Source organism: Varroa jacobsoni, unplaced genomic scaffold (assembly GCF_002532875.2).
Source record: "Varroa jacobsoni isolate VJ856 unplaced genomic scaffold, vjacob_1.0 scaffold_700, whole genome shotgun sequence".
Classification (NCBI taxonomy): domain Eukaryota; kingdom Metazoa; phylum Arthropoda; class Arachnida; order Mesostigmata; family Varroidae; genus Varroa; species Varroa jacobsoni.
In genome coordinates, this window is record NW_019213602.1 from 155,899 (window position 1) to 175,280 (window position 19,382).

Consider the following 19,382-nt stretch of genomic DNA (forward strand, 5'->3'; position numbering starts at 1 on the left):
ACGAAACTGCTACATTTTCCTACCTACAATAATTAGCTATACGACAGGCCGTTGTATGTACGCGATGAATATACTTTTTGTGGCCAAAAAAAGTTCGCGTAAGTCCTGCACGAGTTTCGAACGGTAACGACGTTATTGACGACAGTAGCCACTGCGGCGGCGGCGGCGGCGGCGGCGGCGGCGGAGGCAGCGCCGTCGGCGCCGTACCACAACACCGCCGTATCACAACCAGCAGCGGCACTGCCAGCACTTGCTAGACGGTCGCCAAACTGTTTCTCTATAGCAGGCAGCGAACCAGTCGGTCGCTTCCTTTACCGGTCTCCTCTGTCTGTCGGCTTTTTTCATCCGTTGTTTGTTGGTTGTTACCTGTCGTTGTTGTCCATCTCCACCCCTCTCTCAGTCTTTGTAGCAGTCGTCTGTCTGTCCGTCCGTAGCCTTGTTTTGTGGCGGTAACCTGTTTGCTTACTGCTATCGCTGCTGCTGAGCGTCGACAACAGGCGATTGACGATCGACGCCTGTGGCTTATTAACTACTATTGCCGACTAAACAACCATTCGAGTAAGCAAGCAGCAATGGCGTCACCCTCAAAAGAACAAAACATCTGCAAATAGCGTTCATATATATTATAGTAGGTAGCGAACGAATGTAACGACAGTGCCGCCGCTGGAGTTGCTTTGCTGATAGATGAGTTGTTGTTGTTGTTGTTGATGGTGATGATCAACTCGGTGGACAGACGCATCTGGATAGCGGCACAACATGTCGCAGCCGTGACGGAGCGGCGAAGGCTGGTCGCGCTGATAATATGATATGAACCGCTACTAACGAGATCATCATCATCATTATTATCGGCATGGCGGTTGTCGTTGTGTGCTGTCTGCTGTATCCGGTTGACCTCGCCCGGAGACGATCTCCAGTTGTTCAGTGGAATTACTGCGACGACACGACTGGCCGCTGTTACTGAACAGACAGACGAAGCCAACAAATGAACTCGCAAGAGATAAGCATATAATTAACAGTAGTAGAAATGAGAATTAAGGCCCACTGTCGAAACTTCTCAGGCAGAATAATATGCATGTAATAGATCCCGTATATTTGATAATTAAAGCACCAGCTGTTGTGCAGCTCGTTACACTCGATATTATCTCCATGACGTCGCCCGCGTGGAAAACGCGCGCAAGGCACTCGCGAACCCGGTCTTGCTCTAAGCGACATCGACATGGACCCGCAATCGTACCTTTGTCACTATTCCGCGCGAAGCTCAACCCTGAACAACAGAGAACGGAAGCTGTCAAAGTCAATTAGGTTCAGCCAGTGTGCCGGCTTTTACCACTCAGGTACGGCAAACTGCCAAGGGCCAGCTAGGACTGACCCAATGAGAGCTCCAGGCTCTGTCACTGTGGGAAAACTCTATTCCCGACGGTAGTAACTGATTCACTAATCTCCAAGGGTGTCAAACTCAATCGGCAAGCTGGCTTTCCGTCTGCCTAGACCATGCTGTAGATATCTAAAATAATACACGCACACATTCGACGCTCGTATCTGTATATGAACCGGGTCGACAATTCAGTAGCTGTACACGACAAACGTGAATCGCTACCAGTTACAATGTATTAATGGTATTACTATTGTTGCGTATACGACAGATTCATGCGGTCAAACATTTGTTTTGTCTACCAATTTGGCAGAATTCCTCTCCTGACGACAGTGTCAACGGCAGGCAACAAACCTTCAGGCAAAGTTGACCTGATTCCCAAGATTTTGCCTTAAACACGCCTGGTAATGTCCCTTGCCCCCCTATATGTGCAACTATACGATTGCGATATACGAAAATGCCTCTGCTGCCGGCAGTATTCGATGGCTATCGGACGTGTCGCGTAATAATAGGACAGTTATTATTAGGCCGTCTACATTTGTGGTCGTAAGTCAATTGAACACGTTCATCCAACCCTTCATAGAACGGTCCATGAGCATCTGCCATTAATTCAGTGATAAAAAGAAGCAATGTAACCGATATGTCATGTAAAGCGCACTTGTGTTTTCAGAAATCGCCTATGTTAAATGTGGCCTTGGAACACATAGATGTGCTCTGCACACGGATCGAATAGAGGGCACTGCACCGAACCGAATAGCGTCCGTTGGGGCAGCCGCAGAGTGAACGAGTGTGAGCCAACGATTATGCCGGCGACCTGGTTGAGCAGAGCTTTTCGCCGCCTGCCCGATGATGGGATCAGCCTACTAACGAAATCGTTGTAACCTTAAAACACGTTATTGCTTTATCAAGAAACTTAAGACAATTTGATATGATTCCGTTGTCTTCGCCGCTACTGCTACGATTGACACTGCTGAATGTGTTTCTATTAACCGGATTATTATCGCCTTATTATTTCCCTTGCTAGCTTCCCAGCAATATACTGTGCCAATGTATTTCGCTTTCCCACTGAGGATGAGTAGTTGGTTGAGGGGCAGGCTGTTCTAGGGATGGGCGAAATGTCCGTTTGTGTATGACACGATCGGGCAGTGTTTGCTCGATTATGCTGCGGCATCTTCGATATGAGACGGACGTCACATTTCATACGAGATCTCTACGCGTAAACAGGATCGAATGATAAGGTAAATTATAATACAATCCATTTCTAAGGTACATATAGATGTATGCCACACATAGCGTTTATCATTTGCCTTCCAGAACATCAAGAATACGGTTTTTCCCGTTGGCCAGATCTAGCGTCGCATTTAGTTATAGCAGTAGTCTTACAGATGACATCTCTCTGACAAGTAAGGAACCGAGAAGATTCCTCGCTTGAACCAACCATGATGAATTTCGTAAAGTCGCCCAACTATAAACATAGGAGAGGTATACACATTCAGCCCTAGGCCATGCTCCGATACTTTTAATCGTAATAAAGAAGCACAAATACGCACGTTCATGGATCGTGGCCAATTCTCGACGAACCTATCAGTTCAAAGCGACCCTGTTGTTCGACGACTCTGTATAATTTGACACTTTTTCTACAGCGACCGAAATTAGAATGCTCCAAGACCCAACTTTAATAGACACTATTTCGACTAGCAGAGCTGGTTCATTAGCATAGCAGCAACCTAGACTTCGTTCTTTCCAATCCTAGGTCGATCTGTCGGTTTTGGCAGCGGCAGCCATCACTATCTTGCTGGCGTGGCGTCCGTGTCTATGTGTGTACTATGGCCTGGCCACCTTCGCAGAGAAGAGCATAACCGAATTTCTGACTATCCAATGTTTGCCCCGTATTTTTGTGGCTCCAGTGGGCCTTGCGTTGTAGTCCATGGTCATTGTCGTCCGCTTCTATGACACCCATGTCTTTAATGAATAAGCTGATTGAACTCCCGGTGGGCAAATTTGATATAGAAGTTGCACGATGTCATAACTGGCCTGTGATATCTTTCACATGTGTATGTGTATTTGAAAGAAAGGAAGTGACGCACGCAGCATTTAAGACATACCGTGTCTGTAATTAACCTGATAAATGAGAATGCCTATAGTGAATATCGAGGTTTCATAGCGTTCATACTCACAAAACTATAACGGTGCTGGCTGTGTCTGTGTGTCGTATAGTTGCTCTATGTAGTGGGCATCGTAAGCACGACGAAGGCAGTGGTATATTGGGTTATCGAAGAATTATTGACCGTTTTTTTTCCTGGATGACTTTGAAGTCATATAGTTCAGGTAACATGAGTCGTACTGGATTGGCGTTGGTGTCGACAATAGTAGGTGTACGAAAATAGAAATGCCTTTACTGAGACGTTAGATAGAACACCTTGGATATGAGTGAAATTTCTACAAAAATTTGGTATAGTTCACGATGTCACAGGTGCTACCTAGGCCTATTAAAAGAGCTGTGTGCTCTTCATAGTCACGATATGCTATTGAAACCAATGACTTAGTAACGGTTCTGTCGCTTTCGTCCTAAAAGATACTTCTGGCAATAGGCTCACCAACTGCGGAGAAAAAATTATGAAATTCTCGCGAAAATTCAACATCGGTTATCAACGCCGCAGCCGAGAAACCAAATATCTGCCACCAATCAATTTTAAATCACTTGAAGATAGCTGGCCACAGAAAGGAGTTCGATGTTTTCGATTTTGCACTAATTAATCCAAACTATTTACTCAGTCGTTTTCTATCTGCAAAAGTCTACAGAAACGTAATGGAATGGTGAAAAATAGATTATCATATACCATGTTAATGTGTAAATAAAAAAAAGTAAAGCTAAAACATATGTTCCATTAAATGGCGCGTATTTAGTTAGTCAACAATGTTATCTGGACATATAGAAGAACATTTGCTTCTTTGTGTTTTGGCTTAAAAACGGTCAATGTCTTCTTTTGTTACCTGCGATAACGATAACAGCTATGGTAATTTCGGAACATACATACAAATTAGAAAATAATAATGCTGATAAAACTAAAGCCATGTGTCGATTGGTCGCAAAGTTGGGGGTCTATGTTCGATCGTTAGACAGTCGTTAACACAGCATAGCCATGGGCAGATTGGAAAAGTGATTCTGCCTGTGTGGCAGAAATTTACCGACCCTTTGAGGTTTACTAACCCCGATTGGCTGGTAATAATTTGGCACGTAACCTTACCGCCTGTGTCCGGAACATGGCAGTCATACTGCGAAAAAAAAGCAAACGCGTCCTTATCGATTGAATTCCCATAGATTCACACTACAGTCTCTCATTCTTCACAATACGTCACATTAGGTTACATAACTGCCAGTTGATTTGGTTAGTATTTTTAGGAAAAGACGCTCGAGTGTCTAAGTGCCGGTTTGAGGAGAGGCTGAACACTCTCCGCCACATTGACATATTGTCGTCACGATAGATGTGGACAGACGACACGATTCGAGCCGGCAGAGTGAATAATTCAAGGTACAGGTTGTATTGAATTCGAGCTGGTAGTATTCCGAGTGTTGAATCTCGGTACTTCTGTCTAAATCGAGCAGCTCACAATTGTCATAGGCAATTTTGATCATTTCGCAGGGCAGTAAAGAATATGTATTAGCTCGTACATGTTTCGCCGATCCACCGTGTCAAAAGGGAGTGGAGCTTTCCTTAGCTTTTGTTTAAGCTTTGGTTGTTTCTAAAGTGCGAAACAATCCTTAAAATTGGCTTTTCGGTATAGCATCAAGGACCTACTCCAGTAGAAGGTCTGACCGGGGTAAGTTCTGCTGGACTTATTTAGGGTTTTTTTTTTTTCGACAGGCCTATAAAACGGCATGGTAACCATGATAATCATGTGCCAACGCTGAAATTGTACCTAGCCATGGTCGCAACATTGACCTGAAATCTAGCCAACCCTGCTGGTTAACACTTAATCTTTATGTTGCTCAAGCCTTTGTAGGTACTTTGTGCATAAAAACAGATACAATACACGCCTAGGTAGAAAGAACGAAAAAAGGCACTGTGAGAAAAAGCCTTTCCTCTGGAAAACCTGCTCGTCTCGTGAACAATTTCAGTATCTCCTACATGTACTGCAAACGCTCGAATATGACAAAAGTATAAATGAAAATATAAATGACCGCACATCTTTCCCTTGTAGTCAGCTTACGTGTTTAACAACTTGGCATAGCCCAAGCGAGAGGACAGAGTTATTATAACGTCGATAATTACAAGAAAAATAACGGCAAAAACACAAAGAGAGAGAACAACTTTCTTCTTCACCTTCACTTCATATACAGTTTACACGCTGCGTTTTACAATTTAGTAGTAAGTACGGGTGGTCTCTCGTTTTCTACTCTTTGCTAATGTGGAACATAAAAGAACAAGATTCTCGCTAAACAAAGAAGATATAGCGAGTGCTTTTTAATATATTTTTCTTAGTACCTTGAAACCCCGAAGTCGGAAAATCTTGAATTTACAAAAATAACTTCTGCTTATGTAGTGGAACGTGACGTGACATAGCTTGAGATACGTTTACAAGAGTGTTTTTTTTTTCTAACTTTGGTCGGTCACTTTGGGCCGGTGCAAATTTGCTATGATCTAAAGAAAGGGACCACCCATTCAATAGGACATCAATATCTAATTAACGATTTTAGACTGCTCAATTTACGCATTTCTAACACGTATAATTTTCTTTTCCTTTGCATCCCATCCTCATGTCATGATTACTCCATTCTTCCTGAATTTTTGTGACGATTCGTCTCAACATCCGGATGCATCTAGAAACAAGATCGAGTTGTCGTTCGTATCGCACATCTATGACCTACCTACACCAATCTCCCGGAGGGGGGCGTGTGAATTACAGGCTCAAGATCAGTTGGGTTCATCACTGCAAAATTTCGTTATCCGCAATTCAGTTAAGGGGTAGCACGATACAAAAGAGCGGCCTACCTATGTGAATTTCTAGCCGCATTTAACAGCCAGTCAACAGAATAGCTTCAAGCGAGTATCGACGTCTTCTGCAACTATAATCGCAATGGATGCAAGCGTAGCTGCCTGGAAACTGTACTACTAACAACCATTTACCTAAACAAAATCTACAAAACGAAGAACTGTCAAATAAAAACAACAATAATAACAAAATTGTTGAATAAATTTCTCAACATTTCTGGCAGCGAGTGAGCGCTCTGCATGATCAATCCTGTTGTTGTTTTGCCGTCATCACGTAATTACAAAAATCGACGGTATATCGCTGAGTAACATTAATTATCTTCGCCGTGCTCAAACAAATCATTTTTGCTGAAGTTCTGCTTTTTCTAAGCCTTTTTTTTCTGCAGGCGCTCGTTGTGATATTACAATATTGTCCTTTTTGTTGTGTTTTGTTCGACATTGTGAGATCTCTTTATCCATACCTCCCAGTCTTTGAAGTGAGTGCAAAGTGTTGGAAGTGTTCGATTTTAAGGGGCGTAAGAGCGCATATATAAGTTGTTTCGTGCTGGGCATCAGTTGAATTGGGACAGCTGTTGTTGTTGTTGTTGCTTGTACGCTTCCGTCTAACCTGGCGTGAAAGCGTAGCTCGATATTCGTGACTGCCATTGATTTCGTCGACGAAGAAGAAAGAAGTATTTCAACGGAGAGCGTCCGCAGAATCCTCCCAGAACGACGTCCCCAACAGGAATCGCAGCCGGAGACGTCCAAAGGAGTCGAGGTCGTCTTCGTTTTGTGCTCAAGAAGACGCCCTCCTCCCAAGAATTGTCTCTAGCCGCTACTGATACCAGCGAAAAACCATTGTCGACTACGGTTCTTGTTGCGGTCACTGAGTTGGGGGTGGTGGCAGCAGTGCTCCTTTCGTGGAGCCCTGAAGCTCGGGGCGCATTGAGCTCTTGGGCCAGCTTCCACCATGGCCTCCCCACAACCGCAACGGCAACAACAGCAACACCAACAACGGACAGTTGCTATTGTTGCCATACAGAGCTCGCAGCAGCAACAACAACAACAGCAGCAGCAACGACAACAGCCGGTGGCCTCATCAGAGCCACCGCAGCCACCCCCGACGGAATCCACAAGTCAGCGTTCACTTCCGGCCCAGCTTCCGTCACAACGTTGGGCTCCACCTGCCTCGGTTACGGACCATGTCACCTCTGGGTCAGTGCCCCATCATTCGAAATCTCTAGTGCGCGTTGGGTACTATGAAATCGGCAAGACTATTGGAAAAGGAAACTTTGCGGTTGTCCGCCTTGGCACACATATCGTCACGCAGAGCAAGGTACGTACCAAGAATTGATGAATTAAAACTTTAATCATTAACAAGCGTTAATAATGTGCTTGAAAGTTGTTTCTCTTTGGATGTTTTGCGTAATAATTTTGTATGCCTATTTCGAATGTTTTATCAAGTAATATAGAATGTAACCGTTTGCAAGATGGCATAATTATTATATACGGAGTTTTTACGACTACTGTTGAACTTTCTAAATGAGGACAGTAGACATCCGGGAAAAGCGATTTCAAGAAGAATCCGAAGGGCTCTCTTTGGCAGGCAAGACGGTGCAGATATTTCTAATGAAATTTGCAATTATAGGTTTAGGTTTATAATGTGCACGGTTTGGAACTCTTACAAATAATATCTCTATGTATTTTTTTTCAAATCTAACCATGCGACCATGACCTAGTAGCTCTGTATAATTAGCAAATGACATTTAAAAGCTAATTTGGTAATACTGTGGCACTTTTAAATGAACTTTGTCCCGTAAGCTATGAATGGAGGAAAAATGAATAATATAAATTTTCCTTTATATGATGCGTGGTTGGGTGCTGTTGGCACCCAAACTTAAAAAAATACGCGCATATAATCGGTCAGGTTGCTTCGCAGTACGTTTCGATATAATTCATGCCAAGTTTATGGCTTCTTGCCGTAATGCCAAAACTGAGTAAATGTCAGCCACCACAATAGAAACAACTGTTTTATTGAATAGATGCTAAAAATGCGTTGGAGCAATGTCTACTCAATGTTAACTAATTTTTTTCCTTCCAAGAAAATGGTATGACAAGTTAATTAGTAACTCCCTTTCTCCTGCATTTCTAGCCCGAGTTGCGTAACTCTGAGAATGTAAACATTTTTTTTTTTTTTTTTGCATCTAATCAAACCTTTTTCTATTAAATCTCTCTTTAACAGGTAATAATCACTACGTAAACAAAAATCATTGTTCTTGAAATAGGCGTTGCTTTGTTTATAGCTCATGTATAATATTGTAGATTGCTAATGGATCGCCTATAATATTAACAACAATTCTGGCGTTACTATCTGTTTACGACGCCAGCTGCGGGCTGTTGTTGCATCCTATTATGACTTTTGCCGGTAGCGTCTTAGTTTTTTTTTGTCGATGTTTATCTACACAATGAAAGTACCGACAATCGGACAAGCTAGCCATAAAAAGTACATATGACCCAATTAGGCTAATGAGTCAATAAACAGCTAGAAATGCTAAATCGGCAGCTGGGTTACAGGTTGTGCTTTCAAAATCAACTAGCGCCGGAAACATTGCCCATTACTGAAAGTAGTGGTCACAGTAAAAGTATTTAGTCCGCGTAGATTTTAGATGATCAAAGAGAGATCCGTTTCTCGCTTAAGAACTCGAGTATAGTACATTTCGTTGCCTATGATCGTGCAGTATGACAGACGGCAGACAGCGACCGTCGTAATAGGGTTCCTGCTAGCGTGGTTGATGTTGTTAACGTCGTCAGATAGTGCGGTAGCATATTAATATAGCAGCAGCTTTTTTCCACAATGGTCGTAAAAACTTACGACTTATGCACGGCCCATATTGCCCAGTTCAAGATCATGCGCTGCTGCGGATTTAACTAGAAGAAGTAGTCCTTTTGAACTATCTGTTCGGGCATTCAAGAAGGAACGTATGAACAGGAAAATAGAGGCCAGGCACCAGGCAGCCGCGGGCTGGCATGGTCACAGGGACGTTCCAGACAGATAGAGAGCTAAGTGATCTGACGGGGCACAATGGTCTTCGGAATAATCATATTGTACGCGCAGTTGGTGACATATATATGTATTTACTCATTAGACAATAAATAACAGGCACAGAAAAAGAGAACGTTTGCTGCAGGAAAAATTCACGACTCAGGCCCACGTTGTCATGTCCTACTAGCACGGACATGTCTCGCCTAATGCTTGTCCGTTTTATGTTGTAAATACCGCTAAAATAGTTACGGTGGCCTTAGTAGTCACCGGCAGCTAAATGCAGCGAGGATGGATGACACGTATCCTTTTCTAGATTCCCTACATTGATACCGATGTCATATATATTTTGATCCGATTCTATGTCTTATGCTTTGTATCAAACTGACGCATCATGCAGCGCGATCTATCCGTGTAGGCCTATCGTCACCATGACACCACGCCGGCGGAGTAAGCAAGCTGAAAGATGTCTGCTACGATACGATTTAGTGCGTCGTCTTTATAACGTCGAAGTGATCCAATGATTGAGCTGGACAGTGTCTTCTAACATAGCCTTGCATGCATCTCTATCTGTGTTTTTCGGAAACGCGGAACAGAGCATAGAATCTCTGCCTTGCACAAAACATTTAGCCACGCTATAGGCGATGCGACCGGCGATCCAGTAACGTGAGCCAATGATACGAAAAATAGAAACTAGGCGCGTGTATTTTCATGAATATGTCAGCAATCACAGTGTATAAGTATCCTAGACATTTTATAGGCCATGATCGCTATGTTACGATGCGCGAGATTACGATACAATAACGACACGGTATTACAGTATTCCTACCGCTATTAAAGCTAAGAACATCTGTTGAACTTCGTCTTTCTTTAGTTTTCTTGCCTAATACGACACAGGCAACAAAGACCCGCCAGAATCTCAACGTTTGCAACTGAATAATGCCATCTTACGTAAGAATGGAGCAAGCAATCGCTGGTTCCATGCAGACGCTGTACAGGATCGGCGTATACCCGACGTGTGCTAAGTTTTTTTCTAAATGGTGACGGTTATTAGAATTCTAGAGCGAATCTGACCTACGTCTCAAAGGCTGAAAAAATGGCAAGTTAAACGAAAGATAAAAATGTCAAATTGCTTCCAACCAATATGTCAGTCATAATATTATGAAACGGGTTGTCGATTTTTTAGTCTGAAACCTTTTAGGTCAACTAGCATGACATTATTAGGAGACTCAACCTAAATAAATAGATGCTTAGAGCCTCAAGCCGGGTATCAGTCGCCAATGTATTGACACTGAAGGCGCATCACATATATCGCCAAAGGCACTGCCTAGGCAAAAGATGCACATCAAATAATCTCAGCTTAAGGAACAATATCTCTTACTCTATTTAACGGTAATACAATAATGAATTTCGTCACCTAAGACACTCATCCTTGTACGGTAGTTACCTGTTCTGTCCCATGTTTAGGTAGCAGTTCGTGACGTCATAGAGATTTTGTCTTGACGACGCTGATCGAGTGGAAAAAAAGTGAACTTCTCAGTCATATTTTGTCAGACAAATTTTTTCCGTCATTCTACAGGATGGAAGCAAGCATTGACCATATTAATTTACTTTATTCACTACATTAAACAGCAGCTTCTCTAGTATAACAGTATTTTGGTACGATTCATCGCTACTCTCGGCCATACTCACCTGCTATCATTATCATAGCTTCTCATATTAACAAATTGTTTTTTTCTAGCCAACCATATCAGATTATTTTATTACGATGACGTATACACGTTGTTGCATCTCGTGTTTTTTCTATTTCTTCGATCGATGGCCTGATATACCATCAGCATGTTTCACACATCTGGCCCGCTAGCTGGACGCATTTCAGTGCTATCAAAGAGATCGATTCCTTTTACTCTGATCCGTTCTCCTTTTATCCATCACATACGAATTTGATTCATAAACCAGCTTCCGTAGCACATCTATAATATTCCATAATATATATGTATAGTGAACGTTTCATCTCCTCATCTGGCCTACTGTGTCACTATCATCTCATAAGCGCATCGATCATCGTAATGTCATCCGTACCGCCAACGTAGGATGTATCTAATCCTTTGCTTCCACCGAAAATAGAAACGATCACGCACGTTTTTGAATTATGATTTAATCCAACCGTCGAAGGCCCTGACCGCGGCCACCTAACCGGTTACGGCAGTGGCCTGCAGCCTGCAGCCTGCACTTATGTAATCTATAAGCCGAACGGTCAGTGCCCACGCAGCTCCACTTTTCTATTGAATCTACTGTGCATCGCTAACCATAATTAGGGAACGTTACGAACGAACAAGCCGATTGCGCGAGCGACCCGTTAGGAACGTAAGCATGTGAAGAAGATCAAGGGAAAAATCGATTGTGCGAGGAGGTTTAAATCGCGACATCGGAGTCGGGGCTGAGCAATTTTTGGGTATTTGTGCAGAGGGTGGTTATGAGTTGACTGCCGATTCGAGTCTCATTACGGAGTGCGCTAGGGTACGATGACAGAACTCCGTCTTTTTTCTTTTTGCAGAACTGTTTGATGTATGCATTTTTGGTAGGCCAGTGTATATATTAGGTTCATTTTTTATCTGATTTTCTGCCTAAGCGTCTACCGCCTTATTATCCCGACAAACGCTGGTGACACTAATGGCGCCGACGACGAACGCAGTTTTATCTGCGTTATGCCAGCGGCATTCGCTACGGGACCTGAATGCTCTTTATATTAGTTTAGTGGCGACGTGTTGAAATAGGCAGACTTACACAGGAACGCTATTAAATTTACTAAAGAAGAATAAACGTTTACTTCGGCGTAACGAAGCGAAATGCAATGATGCAAACACAATACAGTTGTTCGGAAAAACGGTTTTTTCATGGTAACTGTTTCTGAATCTACAGAATCAGCAGCGTAACAAAAAACACTGGACAATTTGCTTGTTTTGAGAATCGAGGTTGTAGTCTTTTTTTTTTTAATTTAGATATTTATTCAGTTTAAAAGATCTCACACCAGATACTTTACATTTGTTATACTTTAGCGTGTAGCAGCATATAATATAGTATATACGTTTGTAAATTATACGCAATATTCATATTTGCTCTGTATTTTTACGTCAATTTACACTAACTTTTAATGTTAGGTGCATTATGAGATGTCGCGCGATGCTAAAATAATTCTCCACACAATGAAGCTATTACAGATGTTCAATCGGTGGAAATCTCCTCTAAACGTCGAAGTCCAGTGAAGGCCACGAATCCATTCGTTTTTGTATACGTTAAAAATAATGCGGCCGTGTAGTTCTAACTTGAAATGTTTCAACAAATGCTTATAGATGAAGCCTGTTTTCTTCTTGCGGAGCGCCGCAAGACTAAGCGGTTTCTTGTCAGTTGTCTGAACGCGCCAGTTCTATACGAGCATTTACAGTACTCACAATGTTTAACCGCGTCTTTGTCTTTCTGAACGCTTCTTTCTCCCCGCAGGTGGCGATCAAAATCATCGATAAGCACCAGTTAGACGAAGAGAATCTGCAGAAGATATTTCGCGAGATCCAAGTTATGAAACAACTCCGCCATCCGCATATTGTCAAGCTCTACCAGGTATAGTTCTGAATTGAACCATATAATAGAAGCAATACGGAATAGCAGGAAAATGATGGAACCCTAATTTAGAAGGATTTATGTATTACACTGTCATCATATTATGATAATATGCGTGTAGTGGAATTTATTAGTACAGCTCAAGAAAGGGACTTGTGTAGTAACTCGCCAAAGTTTAACAAGGTAGACTGAGAGCTCCCCCGAACTTTCCAGATATCATAATAGTTCTGAACAAATGTCCTGAAACACATATGCATAATACCATGCATGATTCTTTTGTTCTCTAAGAAGCTTAAATAGTGCCTCGTTTTCAGTGGCTATTTTTCTGCCACCGAAGACAGCATGACAGAACTGCTGAAAAACGCCAAAAACCTACTTTTCATAATTATGATAATAACGGCACGACATTTTACACGAGTCCTGCGTTCAACATGTGGGCATGATACGCTGTGACCGCGATCAAACAATTGCCACTATTATTATTCTTATAGTAATTATATTATATTATAGTATTGTTGCGGTAGGCTCAACTGTGATGAAAAGGTGGCTCGAGACGTAAACGTCGCCTCCGCCAATATCAGTACCAGCATTGCGTATTATCACATATCTAAAGCGCCTTCTATATCGTCTCAGTCCACTGTGATCAGCGCCGCACATGATGTCTCGTAAAGCGCGGAAGTATTCGAAATGTAACCGCCCGTTAAATTTTGCCGCCAGTGGTTTGGCGCTAACCGCTTGCTACGACAACATTGGAACAAGGCTCGTCTACATTTTTTCCTTTGTGAAATATCTATCCTGTGTTTTATAGTAGTTTTCTATAAGAGGTCCGCTGTGTGATCAGGAGATACGATATCGAGTAGAAACCGATAACGGGGAGGAAAACCACTTGCCGCGATCGCACGGTCACCAGGGGTGCTAATTAACATGAGGTGGTGCAATAAGAAACAAGCTACTAGTTTTTGGCGATTCAATATTGAAGATACGGAACCCCTTACATGGCCATCGAGAAACCGTAAACAATATAGTGTATCTATGTATAAATAGTATTCTTTGGCATTTGTTGTTTGAGTGACGATGTAACAAGATCATCTATTATCTATTACGAATAAGTAATAAGAACACAAAAAGACATATTGAAAGATGGAAACGAAAGCCTGAGAATATATAGCACAATTAGTTCTTCCTGGGTCCAAGTGACTTTTTTGTCAGTGCTTTGTATTGAATCTGTTCCACCGGTCGCTGCTTAGCTTTTGTTACGCCTGTAAAGTCATATCATAATAGGATCCACTTTAGATTAGTATCGATAGAATTTGTGATTACCTTTAATTGAAAAAAAAAGCGCACGGTCGACGCATACGGTGCTCGTATCGCATATACTGGTAAAACAGCTTATGCGAATTATAATAATAACAATATCATTAATAAGCTAATTATATTAACAAAAGCCCAAGTAGAAAACCGCGCCGATATGTATGTGTCCTGCGGGATCAGAACCGGAGACTTCATCATAGTTTTAAAGTTTTAACGCGACCACCTGTCTTATCCGACTATACAATTGATAAGTTTTGCTAAAGAATGGCATTTTAACTTTAACTTTGTTCGATTCTTTGTTACAAGTCGATTTCTTGAGTTAATAGCTGAAACTCGTAGCTGAAACCTCTGAAAAGAAAGGTTCAACAAATGGTCAATTATAGACATGAACATCTATATCGAAAACAAGCCCTCTCTTCGACGACTGTATCTATCTGCGCCACTCGAAGGCTACTTGTTTGTTCTGTTGCTCTTTTTGTTTCCACTGAAACATTCACGCAGCGTGTGTCTTGGTCTTAACTGAAGGAAGCTTCCTACAAGTTCATGAGGGTTGGCGGTGCACGAACTCTAAGACCAATTTTAAGGGTACATTTCTTTTTTTTCTATAGAAAAAATCGTGATTTTAATACAGTGTACTATGTAGTTTTGTTGGACTTCCTGAGATCGCTTCTTCTATTATTACTATACACCTAGCTGTAAAGCACATTAGAGAGAATACAAAAATTTGTAATCACTAACACATACACGTAAGGGGAAAGAAAAGTAATCTGCGCCCGTGTCTGGCTCGTTGAAAAGCAAAAATTGAACAAGTGCTGAAGTTGACAATGCCTGATTCACACAGTGCGGTCGCCAAACGGCGAATACGAAAATATCACTGGTTTTTTGATTGGACAGCATTAACTGGTTCATGCCTTTACAAGAAACCCACTAGGCCCGCTTCTGGCAAGCACCCTTGAGGGATACCGTACATACATAGAGGTATGTCATTAAATTGCTATGTCATCAGGCTTGTCTTATTTTGGCCCCCTGGGCCATCTTACATGTTGCCTCTAGGTAGGATTTTGAGTGGGCGTTCACCTATAAACTTGATGGCTACGACACTCATCGTTGCTGCTACTCTGTCGTTGCCACGAGAGAATATATCGCTAGAGGCGAACAGCTCAGAGAGTCTGGGTCGATCCGGATTGTTCCGTAAAGTTCGGGAAGCTTAAAGCTAGAAGGACGGGAGGTGGCGCTGAGAAGTTGAGCGTAAAAAAAAATAAAATTCCCTCAACGAAACACGGCTTTGCTTGCTAAAGCTGAGTGTAGGTAGTCGAGGAATACAGAAAAGACATGCATCATCTCGTAACTTTACCTAAACTTACTCTCGCTCAATTGTATCGCAGAGAGCTGAACTACGTACGTCTGCTGCTGCTGTAACCGATGGCCGTGATGAAAGCATGAGAAGTTGGCTTGCCTGAATGAGTCAGTACGTCACGTACCTAATTTCTGTACCAAATCAGTAGCATAGAAGAAATAAAAACAAAAAAAAAAAAGAGAGATACCATGGTAGGAGTAACAGGGACCCCATGTAAATTGGTGTGTTTACTAGATTCGAGTTGGCGTAATAGACGGGATAAGACATAAAACCAAGACCAATAAGAATTGTTGCCACTTTCAAATTACGGCTGCCGTCTTGTTGTCGTTCGTACAGCTCTTATGATTTCTATTATGATACAGGACAATTTCGTTTGATGCTTTCAACTGTACCATTTCGGCAAGACACCTTTAAAGCACGGGATAGATTATTGAGGATACTTCAGTTTACTTCCCGAAAATCTCGTTCGAAATTTTCGAAAAGCTGCATGAAAATTGGCAATAACATAAACAAGTAAAAATAGTAAATTTATAATCTCGCTATGTGTTCGTTCCGTGTAAACACACTAGATAACTAGTTTTCGCTCAAATTCTGCAAACAAGACACTACTTTTTGTCATAATGAGTCTGCTGTCTTATGTTAGAAGAAACTGACTTTTGGAACACATACTCCGTCGATATGTGTCCGACTTTGAATGCTTTACCCTGTATATTATATTATGCTACCACAAGCGGATTCAGCTGACGGTGAAATTAAATAACTTCTCAGCTATGAATCGTTCGTAGACGAAATTTGGCTAATAAATACTTGCGATAGAAATTGTGAATAGGAATCGGCTGACCTTACTAAAAGGTACCAGAAGGATAAATTTTTTTCAGTCTCAAAGATCAGCGCTCAATGGTTGAGCTTTTTTTTTCAATGGTGTAAATATTTTAAGAGCAAAGATTGTAGTGTTGAGGCCAAGCAAGAAGATGACTAGATGTCGAGAGTCGAAGGACAAAAACGCATTCTTGCAATAGAGGACGGTTTTCACGGAAACAGGGTTGGAGTCTAAGGGTTCGACCATAGGTGAGCATGGTTCAATCTCTACTCTCGGCCGAAGACAGAACAGGCAAGCGAATGGTGTCGCCCCGGAGAGAAATCGAGTTCGGCAGTAACGCTAAGAAGGTTCGGACATTAAGTAATGATAGTACTTACAATGGACGTCAGGGGCGTCTTCTACTATGGGATACTCGCACAAAATGAAGCAATGAACGCAGTACGCTATCTCGAGCTCCTTAAGAGACTCATGGACCGTTGGCACGACAATCGAAGGGACGCAGTTTGGTTAGTTAATTATAACGACAGATCTCATCGCTATGCCTCATTTACCTCCTAGATTGAGCAAAGGAGTATCTAACGTTGGCTTCAAAGCAATTATTCATCCGATCTAAGTCAGTGTAATTACGGCGTTTACCATGCTTTAGGGAAGGCAGCTGGTGGGCAAGCATATTCCACTATCGATTCATTCTGAGGGGCTGTAGATAGAAAAAATTGCATATGGAAATGCCAATGTTAGGTACACAGCTGTTCAGAAGCACGAGAGCGCTGAGACGAATGTGTAAAAAATAAGGGGAAGTACTTCTAACACGTATCAAAGGATCATCAGTCTAGCCCAATTCAGAAGTTATTTAATTTCAAAATCCGCTGGATTCGCCTGATATGTACATATGTGAGAAGGGTACACCTGGACTCTAAGAGTTCACACAGTTTGTACTTATATTATATGATTAACAATAAAATTACAATCAGTATCCAGTATATATATTTATATAGTCACAGGTTTGCGTATATAATAAAATTTAAATTGCACTCGTTTTACATTAAGTAGCTAAAAATCTAAATTATCTTCAAGCCAACATAATGCATATCTGATACAAATATTTTCGATTATTAACCAGTGACGACTGCTAACAGTAATCAGATTTTCTGACGGTATACGGGAAATTCGTCAGAAAACAGAGTTTCCCTTCCATGTTAAAAAAAACTACTAGTGCAGAGACAATTCGACAACATTCAGTCATTAAACGGATCGTTATTCTTTAGCACATAATAAATACAAGTCCTAACTTTGGTTACGTGTAACGCCAACTGATTTAGGCTACATGACGTCTGGAAGAAAAACATCACGTTTGGAAAAGACACAAATGTAGATTAAATATACGGTGTTCCCTTGCATTACAGGTGATGGAAAGTCAACAGATGATCTACTTGGTGACGGAATTCGCGCAAAATGGAGAAATATTTGACTTTCTCGTCGATAATGGACCCATGAGTGAAGCCGCCGCCCGGCAAAAATTCAAACAGGTAATGTTTAGCTGACGCGAAGACATGACTGGTGAAAACAAATTGTAGTGCGTTAGGTATTCTCCTATATTCTTTTTCCCGTGGCAGACCTAAATCAGGCTCAGATATTTATAATGTATCATAATAGATGAACAGAATTCACAGAACGCGAACGTGCTCTGCACTCTGTTAACTTCGAGATGCCGACGTGCATTGCATTCCGTTGATCATCATTATTGTTTGCACGTGTATAAGGTATGTCAGCTGAACGAATTGTCGATTGTCACATTTTATCCAAGAAGCAGAAAGCCCGAAGCAAAAAGATACCAGCGAGAATAGCAAATCCTCCGCATTTCAGGAAGCAACTTAGAAAATCAATGAACACAATAACTATGAATTTACGTTTATATATGCAGGCCGTAGTCTAAACCTGACAGCATCGCCCTTTGAAAAAAATAGTATCATTGACGACGCTGCTTCGTGGAACTCAGTTGGTCACGCATAAATGTTTGCGTAAGGATTTCGCAAGGAACACACCTAAAACAAACGAACGTTGAGCGGGCAAAGGCCGCGGCTGGGTGCAAGTGCAGCCTTCAAATCAATATGTCTACAGTTGTACCCTATGAAACTATATGGAAATAAGGCTATGCATAATTCAATAAAAGCTAACAACATTTATGGTTGCGCCAAAGATCCAGTAGGATATATCATGTGTAACACTATTGCGTTATATAATAGAAAATACACATTAAATTCGGGGAAAATTGAGCGAACTTTTTACATGCCGGGTTAATTTTTGAAGCAACCGTTGGTGTTGTATTTGATCTTAATACCCCCACAACATCTGTCGTCACTGATGGCTGAATGTTTCATGTAGTCAACAAAACTGGATAGTTCATGCGCGTTTGAAGTACCACAATGTAATCACTCCGCCGGAGGCTTTGCTGGAGTCTCAGTTTGTCAGCTTAATAAGCCAGATCGAAATTACGAGGTAGGCAAATTTAATGCAAAGGCCACTACCTCATTAGTGTTTCAATGCCTCACAGCTGAAGAAATTCTGGGTAACGCTTTTCGGCTCGTCTCAACTAGTTAGCTTATACAGATATATCGAGCCCAGTGTAGTGCTATAAATCAATAGCTCATTGGGCCGTACAAGCGATTCATGGTGCGAACTTGTAAGCTATGCATGCGTATTTAGTATAAATAATTTAAGCGGGTCTTCTACAAAACTCTGCTGGGTGATTCGGATCGTTCAAGTCAACCCTTTTTTGGAAAGTTCGTGAGATGCTCTGATTTGTAAGTCACTAAAGAAATATTCTATGTATTTCTGTTATACCAAACTCGACTATACTAGAAAAGCAGTCAGTAGTGTAGTGGGAAGGCGTG

General features: G+C 41.7%; 1 protein-coding gene across 18 annotated transcripts in view; it reads left to right on the forward strand.

Annotated features, from left to right (window-relative positions):
* LOC111262779 (uncharacterized) overlaps positions 1–19,382 on the forward strand; it is a 72,079-nt gene that overhangs the window by 4,532 nt on the left and 48,165 nt on the right. For 9 of the 18 annotated variants that reach the window (XM_022837306.2, XM_022837311.2, XM_086969318.1 and 6 more), the window contains exons 2-5: positions 2,043–2,610; positions 6,199–7,681; positions 12,887–13,003; positions 17,895–18,017. In XM_022837306.2, coding sequence (XP_022693041.1) covers positions 7,316–7,681; positions 12,887–13,003; positions 17,895–18,017 — 606 coding nt within the window. In that variant the 5' untranslated portion in view covers positions 2,043–2,610; positions 6,199–7,315. The other 9 variants (XM_086969321.1, XM_086969320.1, XM_022837313.2 and 6 more) reach the window with 6 other exon arrangements.